General features: G+C 31.1%; 3 protein-coding genes across 3 annotated transcripts; 1 reads left to right on the top strand and 2 right to left on the bottom strand.

Moving 5' to 3' along the window:
- The first annotated feature begins 2714 nt into the window (after positions 1 to 2714).
- Positions 2715 to 3692, top strand: LOC108808263 (uncharacterized). The gene is made up of 5 exons (XM_018580435.1): positions 2715 to 2829; positions 2916 to 3032; positions 3115 to 3253; positions 3312 to 3482; positions 3545 to 3692. The coding sequence occupies exons 1-5, from the start codon at positions 2733 to 2735 to the stop codon at positions 3690 to 3692; spliced, it is 672 nt and encodes a 223-aa protein (XP_018435937.1). The 5' UTR covers positions 2715 to 2732.
- A 1843-nt stretch (positions 3693 to 5535) lies between these two features.
- Positions 5536 to 6013, bottom strand: LOC108837883 (uncharacterized). Its single transcript, XM_056987212.1, has 2 exons — positions 5701 to 6013; positions 5536 to 5618 (listed from the first exon to the last, which is right to left on the bottom strand). Exons 1-2 carry the CDS (start codon positions 6011 to 6013, stop codon positions 5536 to 5538), a joined length of 396 nt encoding a protein of 131 aa, XP_056843192.1.
- Positions 6014 to 12639: 6626 nt separating this feature from the next.
- LOC108807303 (3-ketoacyl-CoA synthase 8) lies at positions 12640 to 14358 on the bottom strand. The gene has a single exon (XM_018579574.2). The coding sequence runs from the start codon at positions 14257 to 14259 to the stop codon at positions 12826 to 12828; it is 1434 nt and encodes a 477-aa protein (XP_018435076.1). The 5' UTR covers positions 14260 to 14358; the 3' UTR covers positions 12640 to 12825.
- Positions 14359 to 21174: the final 6816 nt, after the last annotated feature.

The raw sequence follows: 21174 nt of genomic DNA on the forward strand, positions 1-21174 counted from the left end.
TTCTTTAGGTAAAGATAATCTTTTCAGAGCTGATCTCCTCTCATGAGATGGGTTACCCTCCTCATAGATACTTGGGTAGAGTTCTGAGCATGGAGAGTTTGTCCTTCGCGTTGGGGTCTGGGGAGGGAGTATGAGTATAAGACCCCTTAGAGTTTGATCCTGTATAGATATTGCTCTGAATTGGTCTCCATTCATTCCTCGAGGAACTCCTCCTCTGATGAGATACATAGTGCCCTTGCGATTCTGAGACATCACCCTTTTCAAAGGAAAGTCTCTCTTTGGCAGAGGTTCTTCTGGGGGATTTCAAGGTCTCTGTTTGAGTCCCTGGTTGAGCTTCTCTGAAACAGAAGATCATTCCTAGCACCATAGTTGATCCGGAAGTCTTTATCATTCCTCCAGTTCGGGGCATAGGTAGAGTCCCCGTGATATGATCTTTGCCACTGTCCTGAGTTTTGGCTTCTCGAAGGTTGAAAAGGGAGGAGTGAGCGAGACTGTTTCTTATCTTCTTTACGGCGTCTATCAGCATCCAATCTCTCCCTCGTATGACTCTGAGAGATACTCATAGCAGGAGTACCAGAGGCTCTTGTGTTAGCAATAGCTCGTTGAGATGGACAGTTGTCTTTATCATGAGAGAGGGAGTGGCAAATGAAGCAATGTTTCTCCAGATTTTCATATTCCAGTTCCACTTGCTTTATCTTCCCTGCTAGGCTGACATCCAGAAACATTTCCAGTGGACGAAGCCCATTTACCCAAACTCTGATTCTCCCTTTGTTCACATCAACCGCTTCCACCAGGCCTAGATCATTACCAATAGCCTCTATAGCGACATCAGTCCAGAAGTGGAGCGGGAGCCCATGGATAGTAATCCAGAATGGGATAAGAGCTGGGAAGTAGTCAGAAACTATGGGTTCCCAGCGTTTGAGAATGATCATCCACCTCTTGAAGTGGTAGGGAGAGTCAGCAAGAACTAGCTGTAGATCTTTCTCTGAGTCGAATTTAAATTGGAACAGGTGCGGGCCGAGGTATCGGCCAGTGAAGGGACCTGCTACCTTCCAGTGTTGAAGAAAGAAGTCTACAAGAGATTTTGTCTTCTGAATAGCAGGATTTGTTACTCTACCAATTAGAGTAAATTTGTTTTCCTCTATTAGAGCTTTATTATCTACTGCCGGGATTTGAACTGGGGGCCTGCGTGCTGGTTTTGATGGGCTAGTTACCCATTTATCCTTATCAGACTGTGAAAAACGTAGCGACATCTTAGCCAGTAAAAGCAAAAACCACCGATGTAATTCCAGATGCAGTAAGAAGACGAGTTGGTCCCAAGCCTTGGTTAAATCCTCAGAGACGAGGTAAAAACTGTAAAAGACAGTAGAGGTTTAAGTAAAACAGATTTATGAGATGTTCCCTAGAGGGGAGACACTCTTATAGCTCTGTCGTTTTATGGCCCATTCTCTTTTCCAGATCTGCACCAAATAACCCATTAGATTGCTGAATGCTGACCATAGGGGAGAAAGCCGAGCTCCGGAGAGCTCAAAGACCCACGAAAATTCTTCGCCGGAAAGTAGTTGCGACGGAGTTACTGTATATCGCCGGGTAAAGAGGAGGAGTTTAACGGTGGAGTTAGCTAAAAGTCAAACACAGCAGTCGCCTTGGGGGAAGTGTCGGGGAGTCTTAAATCGCCTTTAATCGCCTTTCTCTCTTGAAGGTACTTTAACGTTTATCATCATTAATTCAGACACATTTTGTTTCATAATGTAATTAGAATATTTTTGTTACTTAGTTCTATGTATATTAATTATCAAAAACAGTTTTTTTATATCTATACTATTTATTAAAAATATTGAATTTTTAATACTGAAAAAATATCAATACTATTATCATAAAACAAAATTTAAAAGATTCTGAAAGTATCTATAAACTTGAATTTCAGTTGGAAAACTATGTTTTATAATTATAAATATGAGTTTTAAAATAATAATTGATATAAATAATAATTTATATAAATTGCATATATAAAATGGTTTTAGTTATTGACTGGGCTTTTTGCAAATTTTTGGTCAAACTCTATGTTTTTTTTGTTTGTGTTAATAGGTTTTATTTTAGTGAGATGAGATGTTCGTCAAACTCGTTATGGAGACGAAAGCTTATAAGATGTAATCGGGAGTGGGAAAATAGACTTTTAAATCTCCAACTATTTGAAATCAGCACTTTTAATACTAAACTAATTCTTGCGCAGATTTAATCCTGAAGTTATTGTTGACTGCGCAAAATCAGACATTAAAAAGTCAAAATTAATTACTACACAAAAGATAAAGAGAAATTGCCACTAATACCATTTTCTAACTACCACTTTTCAATTATACACTAGCCAACTATACCACCAGATTTTTAATGGTCAAAATACCATTATACCCTTAAATAATTAAACCTAAATTACTCTCTTCTCCCCAGCGACATGTTTCTCTCGCCGGATGTATCGTCTCCTATCGGTGACTGTGGAATCGCAATTGAGTACGCCTCTCATTTCAGGTAACGATGAGTGAGGGACTCGGACTGCTCTCTTCGCCACTGGTGCTTTTGGTCTATGGTACGCCTTCGAGTAGAGAGTTCGACTTGTCTGGCTCAGGCGTTCCCACAACTCTCTCGCAAGTTCACCCACACACTCACACATTCGGTGCATCTTTTTAGCTCTCAAGAACCCTTAAACATCTGTTTCTCTCTGTGAGAATCAACCGATGTCGGCTTCATGTGCTGTAACACCGTCTGTTAGAACAGAACTATTCAGCTCATTATCTAAAAGACCCACCTTTCCTGCTCAAACTCGTCGACCAAGTAAGTTCTCTCCACCTTTTTCCATCAGATTCTCCTTAGATTAAGCTTTGAATCTCATTAAAAGTTTTGATCTTTTTGCAATGAAGGGAACAAATGTGAAATCAGCAGAAGGGGTTTTGCAGTGAGAGGGATTGTTGCTTCTGGAGTTTCAGTCATGGGCACTCCTCCTTCACCATCATCAGCTGCTTCTCAGCTAATTGAAGGTTTGAATCTTGAAGCTTTATTATTTAAAAGATTGTGGCTCTTTGGCTTCTCTGTTTAATTGGATGATGATTCTTTATTTAGGTGGGGATAGATTAGCTTTTAAGCCAGAAGGATATAACTTTTGGGAATGGAGAGGTCACAAGATTCATTATGTGGTTCAAGGAGAAGGCTTGCCTCTTGTTCTTATTCATGGCTTTGGTGCTTCTGTCTTTCACTGGAGGTAACATACTAACATCTAAATCATCTCTTGAGTTACACTGAGACTGCAATTGTAATAGGTATAACATTCCTGAACTGGCTAAGAAGTACAAAGTGTACGCCTTGGACTTACTCGGTTTCGGATGGAGTGACAAAGCTCTCATAGAGTATGATGCAATGGTTTGGACATATCAAGTTATTGACTTTATCAAAGAGATTGTCAAAGAGCCAGCTGTTGTGGTTGGAAACAGGTAACTCTCTATCGCTCTTTTTTGGTCAAATACGTAACTGAAACGAACTTTTTTTTGCACAGCCTAGGGGGATTCACAGCTTTGTCAATTGCGGTGGGATTACCAGAGCAAGTCACAGGAGTTGCGCTTCTTAACTCTGCAGGACAGTTTGCATCCGAGAGTAGAAAGCAAGAGGTCTTCCAACGTGTGGTTCTTGGGTTCTTGATCTGAGTAGGCGCTTGGAGATGAGCCGGAGCTCTGGTAACGTGACGGGGTGACCCGACTCAACGCGTTGCTGAAGCAGAGAGGGGACACTGATTTGTGGACCGCTCTTTCTCAGTACCTCCTTCAGTGTCTCTGTGGAAGCGACTGAGGACAGGAGCCTCGTGCTGAAGAAACTCGTCTTCGCAACCAGGCGAATCCTGATGTACATTGCACCTCTGGATGTTGCAGATGTGAGGACGGAGAACAGAAGAATGGGATTTCTAAAATAATCTGCTCAAGAATTGAAAACCGCTGGGCTTCATTCATATTTTCTCTCCTAAAGCTGGAGACAAACATGCTTAGACCTGATGGTCCAATGACATAACCAGCACGATTTGCCATCTGCAAATTGAGAAACTTTATAAATACTTTCATAAAGATTTACTTATAATTTTTTGTAAGAATTTATAAATGATCTATAAATTCTTCTAACTGATTTATAAATTGATTTATAAACTCTTATAAACTGTGTTATGAAGATTATTAAATTCTTATAATCTTACAATTAAGAAAAAAAATTGATAACTTATCATTAGAGAATATAGATCATTTATAAATTCTTACAAAAATTATAAGATGGCTAGAAAAGAATAGAGAATTTGTAAATGATCTATAAACTCTTCTAACTGATCTATAAATTGATTTATAAACTCTTATACATTGTGTTATGAAGATTATTAAATTCTTATAATCTTTGGAATAAACCCTTATAAATAGATTTATAAACTCTTATAAATAGATATATGACCTTGTAATTAATTTATAAACACTTTTAAATAAATATATAAACTCTTATAAATAGCTTTTAAGTTCTTGTAAATAGTTTTATAAACCCTTTTTAAATATTTTATAAACCTTTATAAAATGTTTATAAGTTAGTTATAATGGTTTATAAAATGTTTATATATTAGTTATAATGGTTTATAAATTATTTGTAAGGAATTATATATAATTTATAAAGGTTTATAAATAATTTCTAAAGATTTATAGATCATTTGTAATGGTTTCTAAGTTATTTATAATGGTTTATATATACTCTGGTCTGGATGATCTTGTAGCTTTACTAAAGCTTCTGGTTTTTCACGCTTCTTTTTTTTGTAAAGCAGTTGTGCGTGTAAGAGAAAGCGGATTAAGTCTCTAGTATCTTCGTAATGATTTGTCTCTACAGATATTTTAGTGAGTAGTATTAGTAATGCTATGGTGTTTAATTTATAAACTTTTATAAATAGATTATAAGGTTTACCAATTGTTTTATGAACTATTATAAATGATTTATGAGTCTCTACAAATCTCTAATTTATAAATTTATAAACACTTCACATTGCTTTAAATAAAGTTTACAAATGATTTACAAGTTCTTATTAATTTTTTATATATCCTTATAAACCCTTATAATTTTTTTTAGAAACTCTTATAAATTGTTTTTATAAGTCTTTATAAATTTTTATAGACTCTTATAAATGATCTAAGAGACTTTATAATTGATTCCTAAACTTTTAAACCTTATAAATTGTATACATACCCCTTATAAATTGTTTATAAACTTTCATAGCGTTTTTTTATAAATGGTTTATAAACTTTATTAATTATTTTATAAACCTTTATAAATGGAATAGAAACTCTTACAAATAATTTATAAACCTTTATAAATAGACTTATAAACTACTGTTTTATAAACTTTTATAAATAATTTATAAACTCTTGTTTGCTCTTCAAGCACTGACGCCTTGGGACAGATTCTTCGAAACATAGGCTGCTTTGGTTCTTTGATCTTTCATCTCCATAACTTCGTAGACCCATTTCACGAGCTTCAAGTTGGAAGTTGAGGAACAGGGGGAGCTGTAAAGTAGGTGAAAATGAAGAAGCCAATAACCATGTTTATGACAATCCCACCTTTAAAAAGAGAAAGTTTCAAATGTTAAAAAATAGGCTCTGATGATGATGAACAGAGGAGTTTGTTTTTGAGAGAAAGAACCTGAAGCTAAGCAAGATGTTAAACGCCTAGAATAAGTTTCCTTCTTAGTAGGAAGCTCGTAGTTGACGAGAACTCGTGAGGAAAGAGAAGACTCTCCAGATGAAAGCATGGGAAGACAAACATCAATCACAACCACCAGATGAGATTTCTTTTCATCTTCTTCTTCTCTGGCTTCACTCTCTTCCAAACCTTCTTCTTCTACTGCAGAGTTAAGTTGCTGGTTCCAGTTGATTGTTGCTTGTCGAAATTTCTCCAAAACCATAGCTCGGTCCCTCTCTCCCAGATCACTGTACTGCACACAAGCAACAGACATCGAATGTGAACATAATCTAGAGGAGGAAGGAGAGTGTAACATAATCTAATGTTAAAACTGAACAAGTAAATGAGTCATCAAGAAGAGCATTTTGTTCTCAAATCAAGTATACATTAGATCTCCACGGATACAGAACACTAAGAATCCTATATATATAAAAATTAATCCAAACATAATGTAACATAATCTAATGCTGAATCGATGGCTGGTCATGATGAAGCAAGCAAGTGACTAAACAACAAGAGTCTTCTCAAAATCAGGAACAGAACACTAAAGAATCCAATATCAAAAATGGGAAGAAACAACCTAATGAAAAATTAAGCATTAATAATTTGTTTTATACAATAGTTTGTTCTCTCTCAGCCAAATCACTGTACTTGTAAATACAACATAGAGGTTGAATGTGAACATAGTGTAGAGGAAGTACACTGATCAGGATAAAGCAAAAGCAAGTGATTAAACAACAAGATTCTCTTTTTCGAATCAAAGAACATTAGATTCTCCAGAACACTAAAGAATACGAAATCAACAAGTTCAAAACCGAAACAATCAACAAGTTGAAGAAGAGAATGGTACCAAGGTAGCAAAGGAGATGAAAGGAAGAGTGGATAAGGAAGAGGAGACGGCGTGGAGTTCGTCGCGAGAGCTGCAACAGACTACAATGGGAAGCCATGGACGACGACCTAGCACTCCTAGTAACTCCACCACTGTCTCCTGTGCGTTTTCGAGTTCATCCTTTAACTCTCTCTTTCTCTCTCACTTTTTCTCTCTAACGGCGCCGGCAAAATTAAACAGAGACCAGTACGTTTACGTGGCAAAGCTCGCCGAGCAAGCGGAGCGTTACGAGGACATGGTACAGTTCACGGAGCAATTCGTCAAAGACGCCACTCCAAAAGAGGAGCTTACGGTGGAAGATCGAAACCTCCTTTCAATCGCGTACAAGAACGTGATCGGATTTCAAAGCGCCGCCGTGGTGGATCGAGAGAAAAAAGCTTTAGGGTTAGTTTAGTCATTGTAATTATATATATTAGGTATTTCTGAAAATGTCTATATACTAATGGTATACATAAAAAGTGGTATCACCAAAGTGGTACAAGTGAAATTTCCCCAAAGATAAATTACAATTAAATAAAAGATTGGTTTGGCTTTCAAAAGCCCAAAATCCTTAAAATCGATGCTATCTGAGTGATTCCGAGAGAGAACAAGCGAATATTGTTGTTAAAGTTACGAATCATGTTCTTTATTTTTAGTGTCAAATTTTTTATATTATCACTAGAATTTTCTTTATATCATCGAAAATTATTTGAACTCGACGAAAATCTCTTCCATGATCTTACATAACTGTTATTAAGAATTTCTGGGTTTTTAAATGCCAAACCGAACAATTTTCTAGTTATAATTCATGTAATAACTAATTTGACTTTTTAATATCTAATTTTGCGCAGTCAACAATAACTTCAGGAATAAATCTGCGCAAAAGATAATTGGATATTAAAAGTGCTGATTTCAAATAGTTGAAGATTTAAAACTTCATTTTCCCGATCGGGAGTTATAATTAGGGTTGTATCAGTACGATGGTTTAATCAATCGATTTAAATGGTTGTAATATATGGTAATGTAATCACGTTAATAATTAGATATTAAACCAGATATGAATAATATCATCTCACATGATGTTATAAATATACAGGGGAGGACCAAAATATTTAAAAAAAGGAAAGTGTCTAAACAACTTTCATATGTATATTTTTTCAAACTCCTTCTCTTTTAATAGTATTGATTATGGTTATAAGAAATTTATATTCACGTGTCAATCCTATCTATCTTCAATATTTTTTTTTTTATATCGCTTTTTCATTTGGTTATTGCTCCATATAAATATTGATTTTAGAGTTTATTCTTATTTTGTTATTTTTTGGCCTTAGATTTAGAACTTTTTAAATTTAAAAATTAGTAAAGAGATACATACTTAAGTTAAAATATGTGTCTTGTGCAGAATAAATATTTTATATTTATTAATTATTTTATGTTTTCAGCATATTATGAAATAATAAAATAATAATTATATATTAAATAACTAAGAAATCAGTTACTATTATGTAATAAATTGGCGTGCACATATAAATCAAATGATCACTCTTGTTTGTTCGCAATCATTTTAGGGTAAATATATTAAAAAATCGAATTTATCTATGTATATGATGTATAATTAAATTTAAATGATATTAACATAGATATATATACACTTTTAATATGAATATTTATTAAATGAGGTTTCTACTTATATGATTTTATGAATATTTGCATATTTGTATAACAAAATTTATACCAACGAATTATTTTTTAACGTGGGATTTTTAGTGGTTTTAATTATTTATAATCATTTAAAAAATGAAGATTTCAAAATGAAAATATTAACTTTTCAATATATGTTCAATGAAAATGTCAAAATATAAGTATGTATTTTCATATGATGTATACTTTAATTTAAAATATTTTCATAAATATATATATATATATATATATATATATATATATATATTATAACATAAGCACCCATTAAAATGAAATTTATTTATTCATATGGTTTCATAATCAATGTATCTTATTACATAAAAAAAAAATTAAACCTTGATCACAAATACTTTTAACAGTTTTAGTAATTTATACTCGTTTTGAAAAATTCAAAAATATAAATATTTATTATATGATTAATGTAATTGTGTAATTTTTTTAATAATAAAGAATTAAACAAAAATGATAGAAAATATACAGATTGTTAGCAAATATTTATTATTTAAAACTATTAATTGTTATATATATTTTAATCACATTAGGTAATTCTGTAGGTTTTATTTAATGAAAAAATAGATAATAAATTTCAATTTTATAAACGAATGGTCTATAATGAACATAGTATATACTATAACATTTCCTGCCAATTTAATTTTAGACTAACAAAATTCTCAATCGATTCTCAAGCCGTTACGTAAACAAAATTAACATTCTAACTATGTGACAACTTAGTAGAGTATTTTTATAATTAGTACAAACTATATGTTATAACTTTTTAAATGTTACTTTATTAATATATAGGGGATGAGCATTTGTAATATTTAGTTCATTCTCAATTGAAAGTGATATTAACTTTATCTTTGTTAGAGGTCATATACAGATCCTATAATTAGGAAGATTTTCATGTATTTATTTATACTTGTATTTTTGAAACATTTTTAAATGTAGGTAGAATGAAGTATTTTAGAACACAAATCTTTTTCTTTATAAATTTCTTTCTTAAATCCCTGGGTACTTTTATTTGCCCTAATACATTTTCTATTAAAAATGATATATGCATCCATATTATTTCTAAAATAGTATGTCTTTTATATATACACTAGGTGATAACCTGCGCCCTGCGCAGGGTAAAATAACTTAGAAAAGTTATAATATTAAATAGAGTAAAACTTCAATAAATTAATATACTGGAATTTTGAAATTTTATTAATTTATAATGATATTAATTTTCAAAAGTTTCCTTATTTAGATTTTTTATTTTAAGATATATTTATTATAAAATAAGAAAACATTTGATTTTAGTATATAAAACATTAATTGTTATTTTTTTTTTGAAATTTGACATCTTTATAAATTTTATTATATTATTGGTGTATATAATATATATTACATAAAACTTGAATGTCTTTTAGATATAATATTACTAAATATCATCAAAAAGATAATTTCATTGTGAATACAAAACAAACAATATAATAATATAAGTCTCTTTTTTTTTATATAAGACTCTGATTTTACAATATAAAACAATTTGTATTGTCCAGTCCCAAAATAAATGTCATGTATCCCATAGAATAAAATAAATATTATTCAAAATAAATGTCATGCACTAAAGTTTTATAGAAGAACATAATTATTAATATTTTATATTTTTCAGTCCCTAAAAAATGTCATGTATCATTTATGAATCGTAAAGAAGTTGAATATTATAAAAGTATGAATTGTATATATAGTCAAAACTCTATCAGTTGTGACTATATATATCAGATTATCCTATTAATTTCATATAGAATTATAATCGTAGATTTTCAGATAATTATAGAAAATATTATATGCATAGGGCGGAAATTAAGGATGTTCACATTAAAAATGATATTCGTCTTAAACTTAATCGAAAATAATTATAGAAATTTCCAAACTTAATGTTTGTCACCATTTATGGTAATTTTGTAATCAAAAAGTATTTTTGCAAAAAAATTAGGGATTGCAAGAAATTTAATATGGAAATCCTTTTTGAATGTATTTTATAATTTTCAAGAATGCTCATAAATTTTTATATACGACATTTTTATATTACAATATAAAACAACTTATATTGTCTATCCCAAAATAAATGTCACGTATCCCATAAAATACAAAAATATTCATCAAAATAAATTTCATGTACTAAATAGAAAAACATAATTGCGAATCGTTTATATTTTCCAATCCCTAAAAATGTCATGTATAATTTAAAATCGTAAAAAATTAATATTAGAAAAATATGAATTGTATATATGTAGTGCAAACCCTATCAATTGTGACTAAAAATATCAAAAAATCAGTGATTGATCGTCCCAAATTTATAATTTGGAATGAATCAAGATATTCAATATTTTACAATCTATATTTTCCATGTTTGGTTACTAACCGAATGTTAGCACGACAAAACAACATAATAAATAATATGTTATGGTCGTGGATAATTATAAAATGGAATGTAGCATTCAAATAAAAAATTAATCCAATCACATCTAATGCTAATACAATATCAATTTTTGCGTTAATTGATATAATAAACACTTAACTGACATCTCTTATCTTTACTTGCCTTATTTTTTAAAATTGAGTAATAAATGTAGAGCTAAATTAGCGTGGAGATCAAGAGAACATTCAAATTTCCCTTATTTTGTATTAATAATTGAGAACATAATTTGGAAGGTCAAAAGGTTGAAATCCCCGATTACGGAGTACTTGCGATAATTTCTAATATATTCCTTATTTTGGTGGGATTATCGGTTACTTATCTAATGACCACGTTTAATTTTTGGTATAAGTTCTCAGTCATTAACACAAAAATAATTTATGACCACATTAAACCATAATGAAAATTTCAAAAGGATATAATATCCAGCAAGCAATAATTAGTTATACGGAACCGCGTCTAATATTATTTAATATGTGAAATATATCGACCAAATTTTTTTAATTATAAGTTGAACTTAGACGTTTCTGAATTATTATAATGGACTAAAACAAAATTCATCAACAGCTTCTCTTGAAATTTGAATTATAGGAATAACAAATAATAAAAGAAATATATAATCTTATACTGCTATGAAATATATCGTCTACTTTGTAAGTATTAGCATATTAATTATATAAAACATTAATTATATAAAACATTGAAACATAAGAAAGATGAATGAAATAGGCAAACAATAGTTCATAAAAATATTATGCCATTGTTACCACGAATCTTTATCTACACGTAAATAATGTAAGAATATAAATCGTATATATTTATATGGTAATGACCAATGGCACATGATATAATAATTCTAGTAGACTAAGGTTTTTAGAAAAAAAGTGTGAGAATGCTTGTGAGGCTGCCGCGTAGGAAATGACACTCATGTAAATCACACATCAAGTGAAGGTTATTTATTTTGAGTGCTCCTAAAATAATATATAAGGGATCTATATTAGTATTTGTACACCTATAAAAATAATCTAGCAATCTATTACATATGGAGGGAGAGGAATGATCGGAGGCAAAGGCAGGTTAAGACGGTGAACCAGATCTCTATGCTCATAAAAAAAAAGTCAGAAATAGGATTATGTCCACTCGCTACTTTGAGAAACCCAAACTAGTTGGACTGCTTCAAAGATGGTTTCGAGGACACTAGTTACTCTGCATCTGTTTCAGTAGTTAGTCTCATTCTTATGACTCTTTGTGTACATAAACTCTTCTCCTTATTTTCTTAATATAAATTTAACATTTCACCAAAAAAGAATAATAATAATCTAGCAATTACCGACATTTGTAGTGGTTGACAAAATATGCCATTAGATTGTAAATATCTTCTATCTTGCAATAAGGATTCTAAAAGTATTTAGCAAAAAAAAAAAAAAAATAAGGATTCTAAAAGTAACTCCAATAATGCACTATAATTTGTTTTTAATTTTACTGTAAAATAGAGTAATTATATTATAAAGTTAGATTTTCACTAATTGTTTTACTCTATAATAAAGTTACTCTATAAGAAACACATTGTGTGTTTTTAGTTTATTTTCTATTTCGTCGTGAGATGTATGAGTGTTTACTATAGGTTTATTATTATAATACTTTTGGCCTGTAATCTAAACCCTTTTTTGTTAAAGATGACCGACGGACAAACAAACATCCCTCGAACAAATATCACATTAGCCATCCGTAAGTAAAAACTTGGACACTGCAATTTTTGTGCCTATGTGCGGCTTCTCGGCAGTGACTTGGCTACATATTGTATCTAACAAAATTTGTGTCCATCAATGCCGAAACTAAACTTAGCCTTGAATTTCTTGTATGACTGTTAGGTAAAATATTCTGTAGCATCCATAAATTCTTACTTAAACAAGTACCATACAGAAACAACCATGAGACATGAACAAACATACGATGCGAACTCTTTAATTAAAGAACAAACGTAAAAAATGGTCCACAAACTAAACAAAGATAGATTGTTCGATGATTAGCCAAGATGGCCTAAACCACAAAATTAGATATCAATCTCAACAGGATATCTGTCCATACAATCTTCCCACGGACTGTTAACCGAAGGCTTAACGTTTCGTAGAGCCACCCAAACAGAACTGTTACACTTAAAACCTGATCCCAAAGCAATTTGCCAAATCCTGTCTCCTTCCTTCATCCTTCCCTTAGCTTCGGTATAAGCCAACTCATACCAAATCGAGCTTGAAGAAGTATTACCAAACCTGTGAAGTGTCATTCTAGATGCCTCAACATGTAATGGAGACAGCTTAAGATTCTTCTCAAGCTCATCTATTAGAGCTCTTCCACCAGCGTGGATACAGAAATGCTCAAAGGCAAGTTTGAAGTCCGGTGTATAGTTTTTCAACTCCGGCTTAAAATACTTCTTCTTGAGGAATGTCACAAAGAAAGCTAGCTTCTCTTTCATTGGAAGAACAAGAGGACCCAAAGTCGCGATATTGATCTTAAGAGTCCTTGCAGCCACCATTGGTAGATTCTTTGTCAAGGTAACTCCGATTATACCATCTTCATCTTCTTCTTGTGTTGCACACTCGAAGGACCTATCATCTGATCCGGTATGGATCCTTACGGTATGAAGAAGCTCATACTTTGCGCGTGCCTGGTCTCTAGATCTGTTGGAGAGCAGAATAGCCGCACCACCAACCCGGAACAAACAGTTGGTGACTAGCATTGATTTGTTTTTCCCCAGATACAAGTTCTGAGTGATGTTCTCTGTGCTTACTACAATGGCATAAGTGTTCCTATGAACTTGTAATAATCCCTTTGCAACATCAATAGCTATGACTCCAGCACTACAACCCATTCCTCCAAGATTTAGACTCTTGATGTTGTCTCTGAGTTTGTATTTGTTAACAATCATGGAAGCAAGTGATGGAGTTGGATTAAATGTGCTAGAATTCACCACCAAGATACCAATCTCGCCAGGATTTACACCGGTGTTGCGGAAAAGATTGTCAAGCGCTCCGAATATGACTTCCTCTGTCTCTTTACGTGAAGCCGCCATACCCTGCTGAAGCGGGAAGCACTGGAGACCTTCGGGGATACATGTTTCTTGACCGAGACCGGAACGTTCAAGAATCTTCTGCTGAAACTCAATCAAATAGTCGTTCTCTTTGTTCTTCCAGCACACGCCTGCTTCTCTTGCACGTCTCGCGTGTTCCATCAGCGTTTTGACACTGACCTTGAGATGGGACGGTGGGAGGTAGCAGGAGAAGTCAACCAGGTAAACGGGTTTGGGTCGGCTTAACATGTAGATTGTCAAGAGGAAAAGCAGAGGGAATGAAAGAAGGGTTATGGTTTCAAGGTTATGGATGCAAAAGTTTTGGAGATGTTCTAAGTTGATCCCAGATCCTTTCATGGATAATGCGACCATTAATGAGATGAACACGAACTTGAAGAAAAACATCTTTAAATTCTTCATTGGAGATCTTTAAGCTGTGTGATGGCTTTTCGTTTCGAGCTGGCTCTGTTTACATATATATAGAAAGTGAGTGAATTTTTTTTCTTCTTTTTTTTTTTGAAAAATAAAGTGGAATGTGAATTTAGAAGTGATAACTTGAACGAATTAAATTTGCTTATACGTCTTGTATACTGAGGCAGTATTGTATAATTATATTTAATGTTGTTATATACACTTCCTATAAAAGAATAGTTTTAAGATAAATAAACATCCGTTAGATTTGAAACTTGAATATTTTATATCCAATAAGCCCCACAAACACTTAAGTACATGTTTTGTAAGAAAAAAGAAAACAATTAAGTACATGTAGCGTTGGAATATCATTCTTTTCAAGGACAGATGAGCGTTGGCAATCATCGTTGTTATATACACGATCCTCTATATATATGAATAGCTAAAATTAATTCATTATAGTATCAAATAAATCAAATCTCGCACCTATTATTTGTCGCGTTTCTTTAAATTTTTACCAAAGAAACAGTGATGTTTAGATAATGCTATATTTATGGAGTAACTACCCACATTCATGAGTAATAAATATGAGCGAAGAAAGAAGCAACTACCAATTTTATCTACTGTCCTTATGTTTCCAATTATATGTTCAGAATTCATAAACATGCCGTTACAAGGTGACGTGGCCTTTTCAACTTGGATGAGAATAAAATAGTAAAAATTAAATATGGGTGAACAGAATAAATAAAGCCAACTATCCATTAAATACTATATATGTTTTTTGTAAATTATACATACTATATATGTTGACAGAAAAAAAGAACAAAAACGTACTATGGTGATGATTGGTTCGACTGTGGCCGTAAAAAATAACTGTAGCGATTTAGTTATATGTAAGTTGATTGTAGCTCTAAAATTTTTACTTTAAATATTTTTTGCAGAAATTTTTGTTTTAATTAAAATTGTTATAGTTATAAGATATATGCCGTAGATATTTCAATATAAAATATGTGATGTATATATAAAATAATTACTTTTTATCAACTAAAATCATTTATATTAATGATTTTTATAAATTATCAAAGTTACTGTTATTTAAGATGTGATATGTAAATAATATTTATGTTATATAAAATATTTCAATAATTTTTAAAACACACATAATTAAATTAAAATATTCATAGATCTTTTTACTATGGTTATCTAATTTATTTGATATTATAGATAGTTTTTATTTTATTTTACAGTTTCTACAGCATATAAAAAATTTGCTTTAGTTTTTTTTGTAACTTTAAAAGTAAAGCTAAATATAATTGGTAAAATTAATAGAAATTTGTTGTATGTTTTAACTTTCAAAAATAAAGCTACAACATAATTGATAAAATTTAATGCTTTAAAAATAAATAAAGTTAAAATAGAGAGATACAACTCAACCAATCATCCACATATATTATATTTTTTTGGTAAATATTTACATACTGTATTCACCCAATCTTTTTTTTCTTTTGAAAGCACATTCACCCAATCTTGGGGCCAACCTTTTAATTTTGATTTAGGGTGTAACTGTTGTAAGTTCTTCGACTCAGTTATTGTGGGAGGCTCCTTTATTTTACTCTTTCTTAAGTAAGATAGGAAATTGTAAAAAAAAAGGGATAGGAAATTGATTTTGTTTTCTCTTTTCAGAGCTACAAACTAACAAATTGAAGAGTTTAAGTAAGACTAGATTTTGACCCGCCCTTGAAAGAGCGGGTATTATTTTCACTTTTATGAAATATATTATTTGTTTGTAATTATTAAATGTATTTATCTTATTAAAACTTTCTTTATGATAACTGATAAGTTCGACATATAGAGTCTCTCTGGTAAACTATGTAATTTTTGGTTTTGTGTATTCTCTCTAATAAATATATTTATTTGGCTTGTTGCTAAAATAAATAATTTTAGAATGCAAATGTATAATACTTTATATTGATATTTTGTTTAAACAATGTGACATATTTCTATATTAATTAAATATTTACATTGTAGTTTAATTTTTTATACAAATAAACATATTTGTATAGTTTGTTGTTAAAAAAATAATTTTGAATGCAAATGTACAGTACTTTTATATTGAATTTTTGTTATGTGCAGCCATTATTTTTTGTTCAAATATAAATCATTTTCAAATACTTTCGTTATTTGAATATTTTTAATTTCCTATACATCAAAACAAAATTCATACATACCCAGGGGATTCAATTTGAAACTCACACATACATTTATATCCAAACATGACCTAATATCAAAACCAAAAAAAATCTATACCCGAAAAAATTGACCAGTACCTAAATGGGTACCCAAATATTTATTTCTAACGGATTCCGTAAACAAATAAATAATATTTTATTTGTTTGGCTAAATTAAATGAAATATAAAATTTTATTTAGTAATATTTGTAAAATATTAATAATGATCAATATATGAATATCGATTTGTTTCAATAAGTTTTAGAATTGTAATTAATGAATTTAAATTGATTTGAAATGCAGTGGTAGAATCTGTAAATAAAAAAATACAAAAAGGAAGTACCTAAAAAGAAATATCAAAACCCAAAAAAATATATACCCGAAAGAAACGACCCGTACCTAAATGGATACATGAATATATATGCCTAACTGATTTTGTAAATAAATAGAAAATATTTTAATGTGTTTGGCTAAATGAAGTTAAATAGAAATTTTTTATTTACTAATTGTTTACAATATTAATAATGATCAATATATGAATATCGATTTGTGTAGATAATTTTTGAAATTTTAATTAATTAATTTAAATTGATTTTAAATGCAATGGTAGAATCTATAAATAAAAAAACACAAAAAGGAAGTACTAAAAAAGAAATTTCAAAACCCAAAAAATCTATACCCGAAAGAAACGACTCGTACCTAAATGGGTATCCGAATGTTTATGCCTAACTAATTTTGTAAAAAAATAAAAAAATATTTTTCTGTGTTTGGCTAAAATAAGTGAAAATATTTTTTAATAGTAATTTTACATATTAATAATGATCAATATATGGAGACATCAATTTGTTTAGATAAGTTTAGAATTATAATTAAGTAATTTAAATTGATTTTAAATGTAGTGGTAAAATCTGTAAATAAAAAAATTACAAAAAGAAAATATCTAATTTTTTATAAATGCAATGACTAAATGTGTAAATAAAAAGAAGTAAATATACTGCTATCAATGTTTCCAAACACTTTAATTCTTTTTAATACTCCTATCCTTGTATCAAACATCTTCATTTTGTACTACAACTTTAATAATATAGATAATATAGATAGATGTGAGGCTCGTTCTATCATGCCCTTATGGTTTAAACATGTGTTAGAGTCAGATATGTCTCATGTAGGTGTGAACTTTATTGGTTAATTGAACGTTGAAGTTGGACTTGAGAAAAAAAAAGCTAACAAATTGAAGACATAATTTCCGTTGAAGAATGAAACTTGCATTTAGAGTACAACTAAATGCGTTGTATGTGTTCACAATGATAAAATCCATTCAATTCTTAGAATCAAACCCATACATGACATATAATCAATATTTTGAAAACCAGATACATTGACTAGACATTGTACCTAGGTCAATGGTGAAACTGGTTAATCAGTTGAATTAAGGTTGATTTTTAATTTAACTTTAAATTATGTAACTGTATATATATATATATATATATATATATATATATATATGTATAACTACAACTTATAAATTTAATTAAATATTTTATCATGAAAAAATCATATAAAAATTAATCTAAACATTTTAAATAGTTAAATTCTTTTTGTCAAATGGTTCCATTACTTGGAAAAATCTATTGGGCAAATACAAAGTGAAGTTACATTAAATTTTCTAGCCCATTTATTCATTTTTTTAAACGAAGTCCAATAACCAAATTCTAAGTGATGTTCAGTTGCTTTAAACGCGTGCAACACCGTTTTCTGTCTTTATGACATGCATCGATGAAATATTGCAAACATGGTTGGAGAGATTGACACAACAACATCGGCATGCGATATCCCCATTGCTAGAAGCTTCACCGGAATTCCTCTTTCGCCTTCAACCAACGCCATAGCTGAAAACTTCAACACCTTGCTCTAAGATAATATAAATCAATTCCCAAGAAAAATCTATGCCGGACCACCACTTAAAAGCCAACTTTACTAAACCCCTCTTGAATCAGTCAAAGTTTAATCCATCATAAACATCATCATTTCCAACAGTAACACTGTGCCCATATGCCTATTACCAGCGTTAATGTCAGGCAGAGGCTGATTCCCAAGGAAAACAATATGAAGCATACACTACAACAAATATAGGTATTGATAGCAGATTATAATAGCACAATTTTCGTAACTGCTATGGAAAAGTAATTGGAAACCTGGATAACAAACTTATAGCATTTTACTTATGCTATGCCGAAAAATCAGTAAACGGAAATTAAAAACTCACTAATCACCCAAGTTTTCACAATTAGCGCCAACACTTAGAAAAAGAGGGTTTTCGTGGCCAATTAGCAAAACCAATACTTTTCATAGCATTAGAAAAAAAAAAGGTTTCTCATTTTCTCCGTCTTCTCTTCGTCTCCACCACGAGCTCAATGCTCTCTCCACCATCTCTGACTCGATTTCTCGTCACTCACCAACAGTAATCTCTTCGCTCATCTTAATCGAGTCTCCAATTCGATTCAGCCATCATCATCTCCGATTTCAAATCCGAGGTTCTAAATTGAAAGTGAGTTCGTCGATTCACCCTTGGGTTTTATTGTAGGATTCATGTTGCCTGGAGTCTATGATGCAGATTACACCATGAGGATATTCAATTCAGATGGAAGTGAACCAGAGGTGGGCGTTTTTTATAAGATATGTTTTGATTGAGTTCTTGTTGCATTTCAAGTCGACGGCTATTTGGGTTTGGTCTTGTACATGTGTGGTAATAGAGTTTGATGCTTGCAAGGTTCATTGCTGAGCTTGAGAATTTGCAGGGGAAATAATTTCTGATACTTGCTTGCTATAGTCTCTGATGTCGTTTTATTTTCGTTTGGTTTGATTGTTCCAGAGATTCCTGATGACGAACAGGTAAAGCATTCAAGATGATGGGTTAGGTAAAGCTTGGACTTTTTTTGTATCTCGTCTTTATGAGTTGTTTATTGCAGTGTGATCGAACATGTTAAGGTTGACATGGCCATACCGATTCTAAAAGCATAAGACGCCCCAAGTTGCCTGAGACCAAAAGTGAAGCTGCCTTTCAGGCAGATAGTTGTTAATAGAGTAAGCTGGAATGTTACTTGTGTTAGTATGACTATGGGCAATCCTCACTGTGTTGCATTTGGTGTGTTCGTTTATGCTGCTAAACTTCATATTCTTATTGTTCTTCGACATATGGAACTAACACAGGTTAGTGGAGATTCATTATAAGATTTATCCAACATCTCTGTTGATTATAAGCACTCTATGTTTCTTAAGCATACTTACAACCTACAGGAGCAACTTTGGCATGTGGAACTGGAGCTTGCGCTCTGGTTGTTGCAGCGGTTTTTGAAGGTCAAGCGAACAGGGTAAGTTTCGAAACAGATGTTGTGCGCAAGAGTTGATCCCTTTAGGGAAAACCTTGTATTCCTTTTAATCTTCCCGTGAGGCTAAGCTCATGTTTCTCCTGTTTCAGACTGAGAAACAGCAGTTCCGTGGGTTCTATGCAGACTTTGCTATGGCAACAAGAATAGCAATACCTAGGGCCTGGCAATACCAGCCTAAAAATCCGAAGATTCACTCCACGATATCTTATTTGTTTTTTTTAAGCTTCTCTCTATATTCTGTAAATACTTTTGTTCTTCCAGATATTGTGTATTCAGTGCATATAAAGGAAAATAAAATTGGTAATGAAAATATATTTTAAATTGTTTATTTACTGATATACATTAATCTACTGATTTAAATTTACCATCGGTTATGTAAAAGTTGGCAGTAATAATTTAACTGATAAATGATATAATTATACAAACCATTTTTAAAATTGTTATTAATAAATAATATAGATAATTGAAATCAGTAATTTCAATCAATGAAAATAATAACATCATTTAGAAATTGATATAAATGTTACTATGTTAGCATCACTTTCTACAATTGATGTATATTGCAAAACCCTAAACCCCAAAATTTAACCTCAAACCACATACAATACTTCAAACCTTATAAACTACAAATCCAAACACTCAAATTTTATATCATACATAGATCTTCGACTTATTAACCTCTAAATACCCTAAACTCTAAAATTCAAGCTTAAATGGTATCCTAAATACTAAATAAAATCTAATACCCTATACCCTAAAATTCAAACTTAAATGATATTCAAATATAAAACTCTAGATTTAATCATTTTTGAAGTTTAGTCTCAAACCTAAAATTAAATTTTAAAAATTTATAATTTATATTGTGAATTATAATTCTTTAAATTTTGTCTCAAAATAATTTTTGTGCATTAAAATTTACCACTAATATTTTGTTTTTGTTTTTTTTTTGTCAATGGGCCACTAATATTTTGTTTGTTAAAACAAAAATAAAATAAGAAATAGTTGCAAATAATATGATTGGTCAAAATAAAGCGACCAATAAAGTGCAAGGACAAGGATTACACTACATTTTAATTCCAACCGTTGATCAAACTACATCTAATGGACAAGAATGCATTGAAAATATGTGTTTGTCTCTCTCTTCTCTTATCTGCGTTTCCCTAATTCTTCGATTTCACTTTTCTGTGTCTCGGTCTCTCTATCTTTTTCTCCATCACTTAAACAAAATCTGTGTCAACCACCATAACCATCACCATAACCATCAACGAATCTGTCTCTGAAACCATCATGACGTCGTTTGGAAGAGA

The sequence above is a fragment of the Raphanus sativus genome, chromosome 6, assembly GCF_000801105.2.
Source record: "Raphanus sativus cultivar WK10039 chromosome 6, ASM80110v3, whole genome shotgun sequence".
In the NCBI taxonomy this organism is placed as follows: Eukaryota; Viridiplantae; Streptophyta; class Magnoliopsida; order Brassicales; family Brassicaceae; genus Raphanus; species Raphanus sativus.

Excerpts from the sequence above, each read along its gene's own strand:
- LOC108807303 (XM_018579574.2), bottom strand. The coding sequence starts at position 14,259 with ATGAAGAATTTAAAGATGTTTTTCTTCAAGTTCGTGTTCATCTCATTA.
- LOC108837883 (XM_056987212.1), bottom strand. The coding sequence starts at position 6,013 with ATGTCTGTTGCTTGTGTGCAGTACAGTGATCTGGGAGAGAGGGACCGA. Across the intron at positions 5,619-5,700 it reads AACATCTTGCTTAGCTTCAG|GTGGGATTGTCATAAACATG; the intron begins GTTCTTTCTCTC and ends CTCTTTTTAAAG.
- LOC108808263 (XM_018580435.1), top strand. The coding sequence starts at position 2,733 with ATGTCGGCTTCATGTGCTGTAACACCGTCTGTTAGAACAGAACTATTC. Across the intron at positions 2,830-2,915 it reads TGCTCAAACTCGTCGACCAA|GGAACAAATGTGAAATCAGC; the intron begins GTAAGTTCTCTC and ends TTTGCAATGAAG. Across the intron at positions 3,033-3,114 it reads TGCTTCTCAGCTAATTGAAG|GTGGGGATAGATTAGCTTTT; the intron begins GTTTGAATCTTG and ends TTCTTTATTTAG.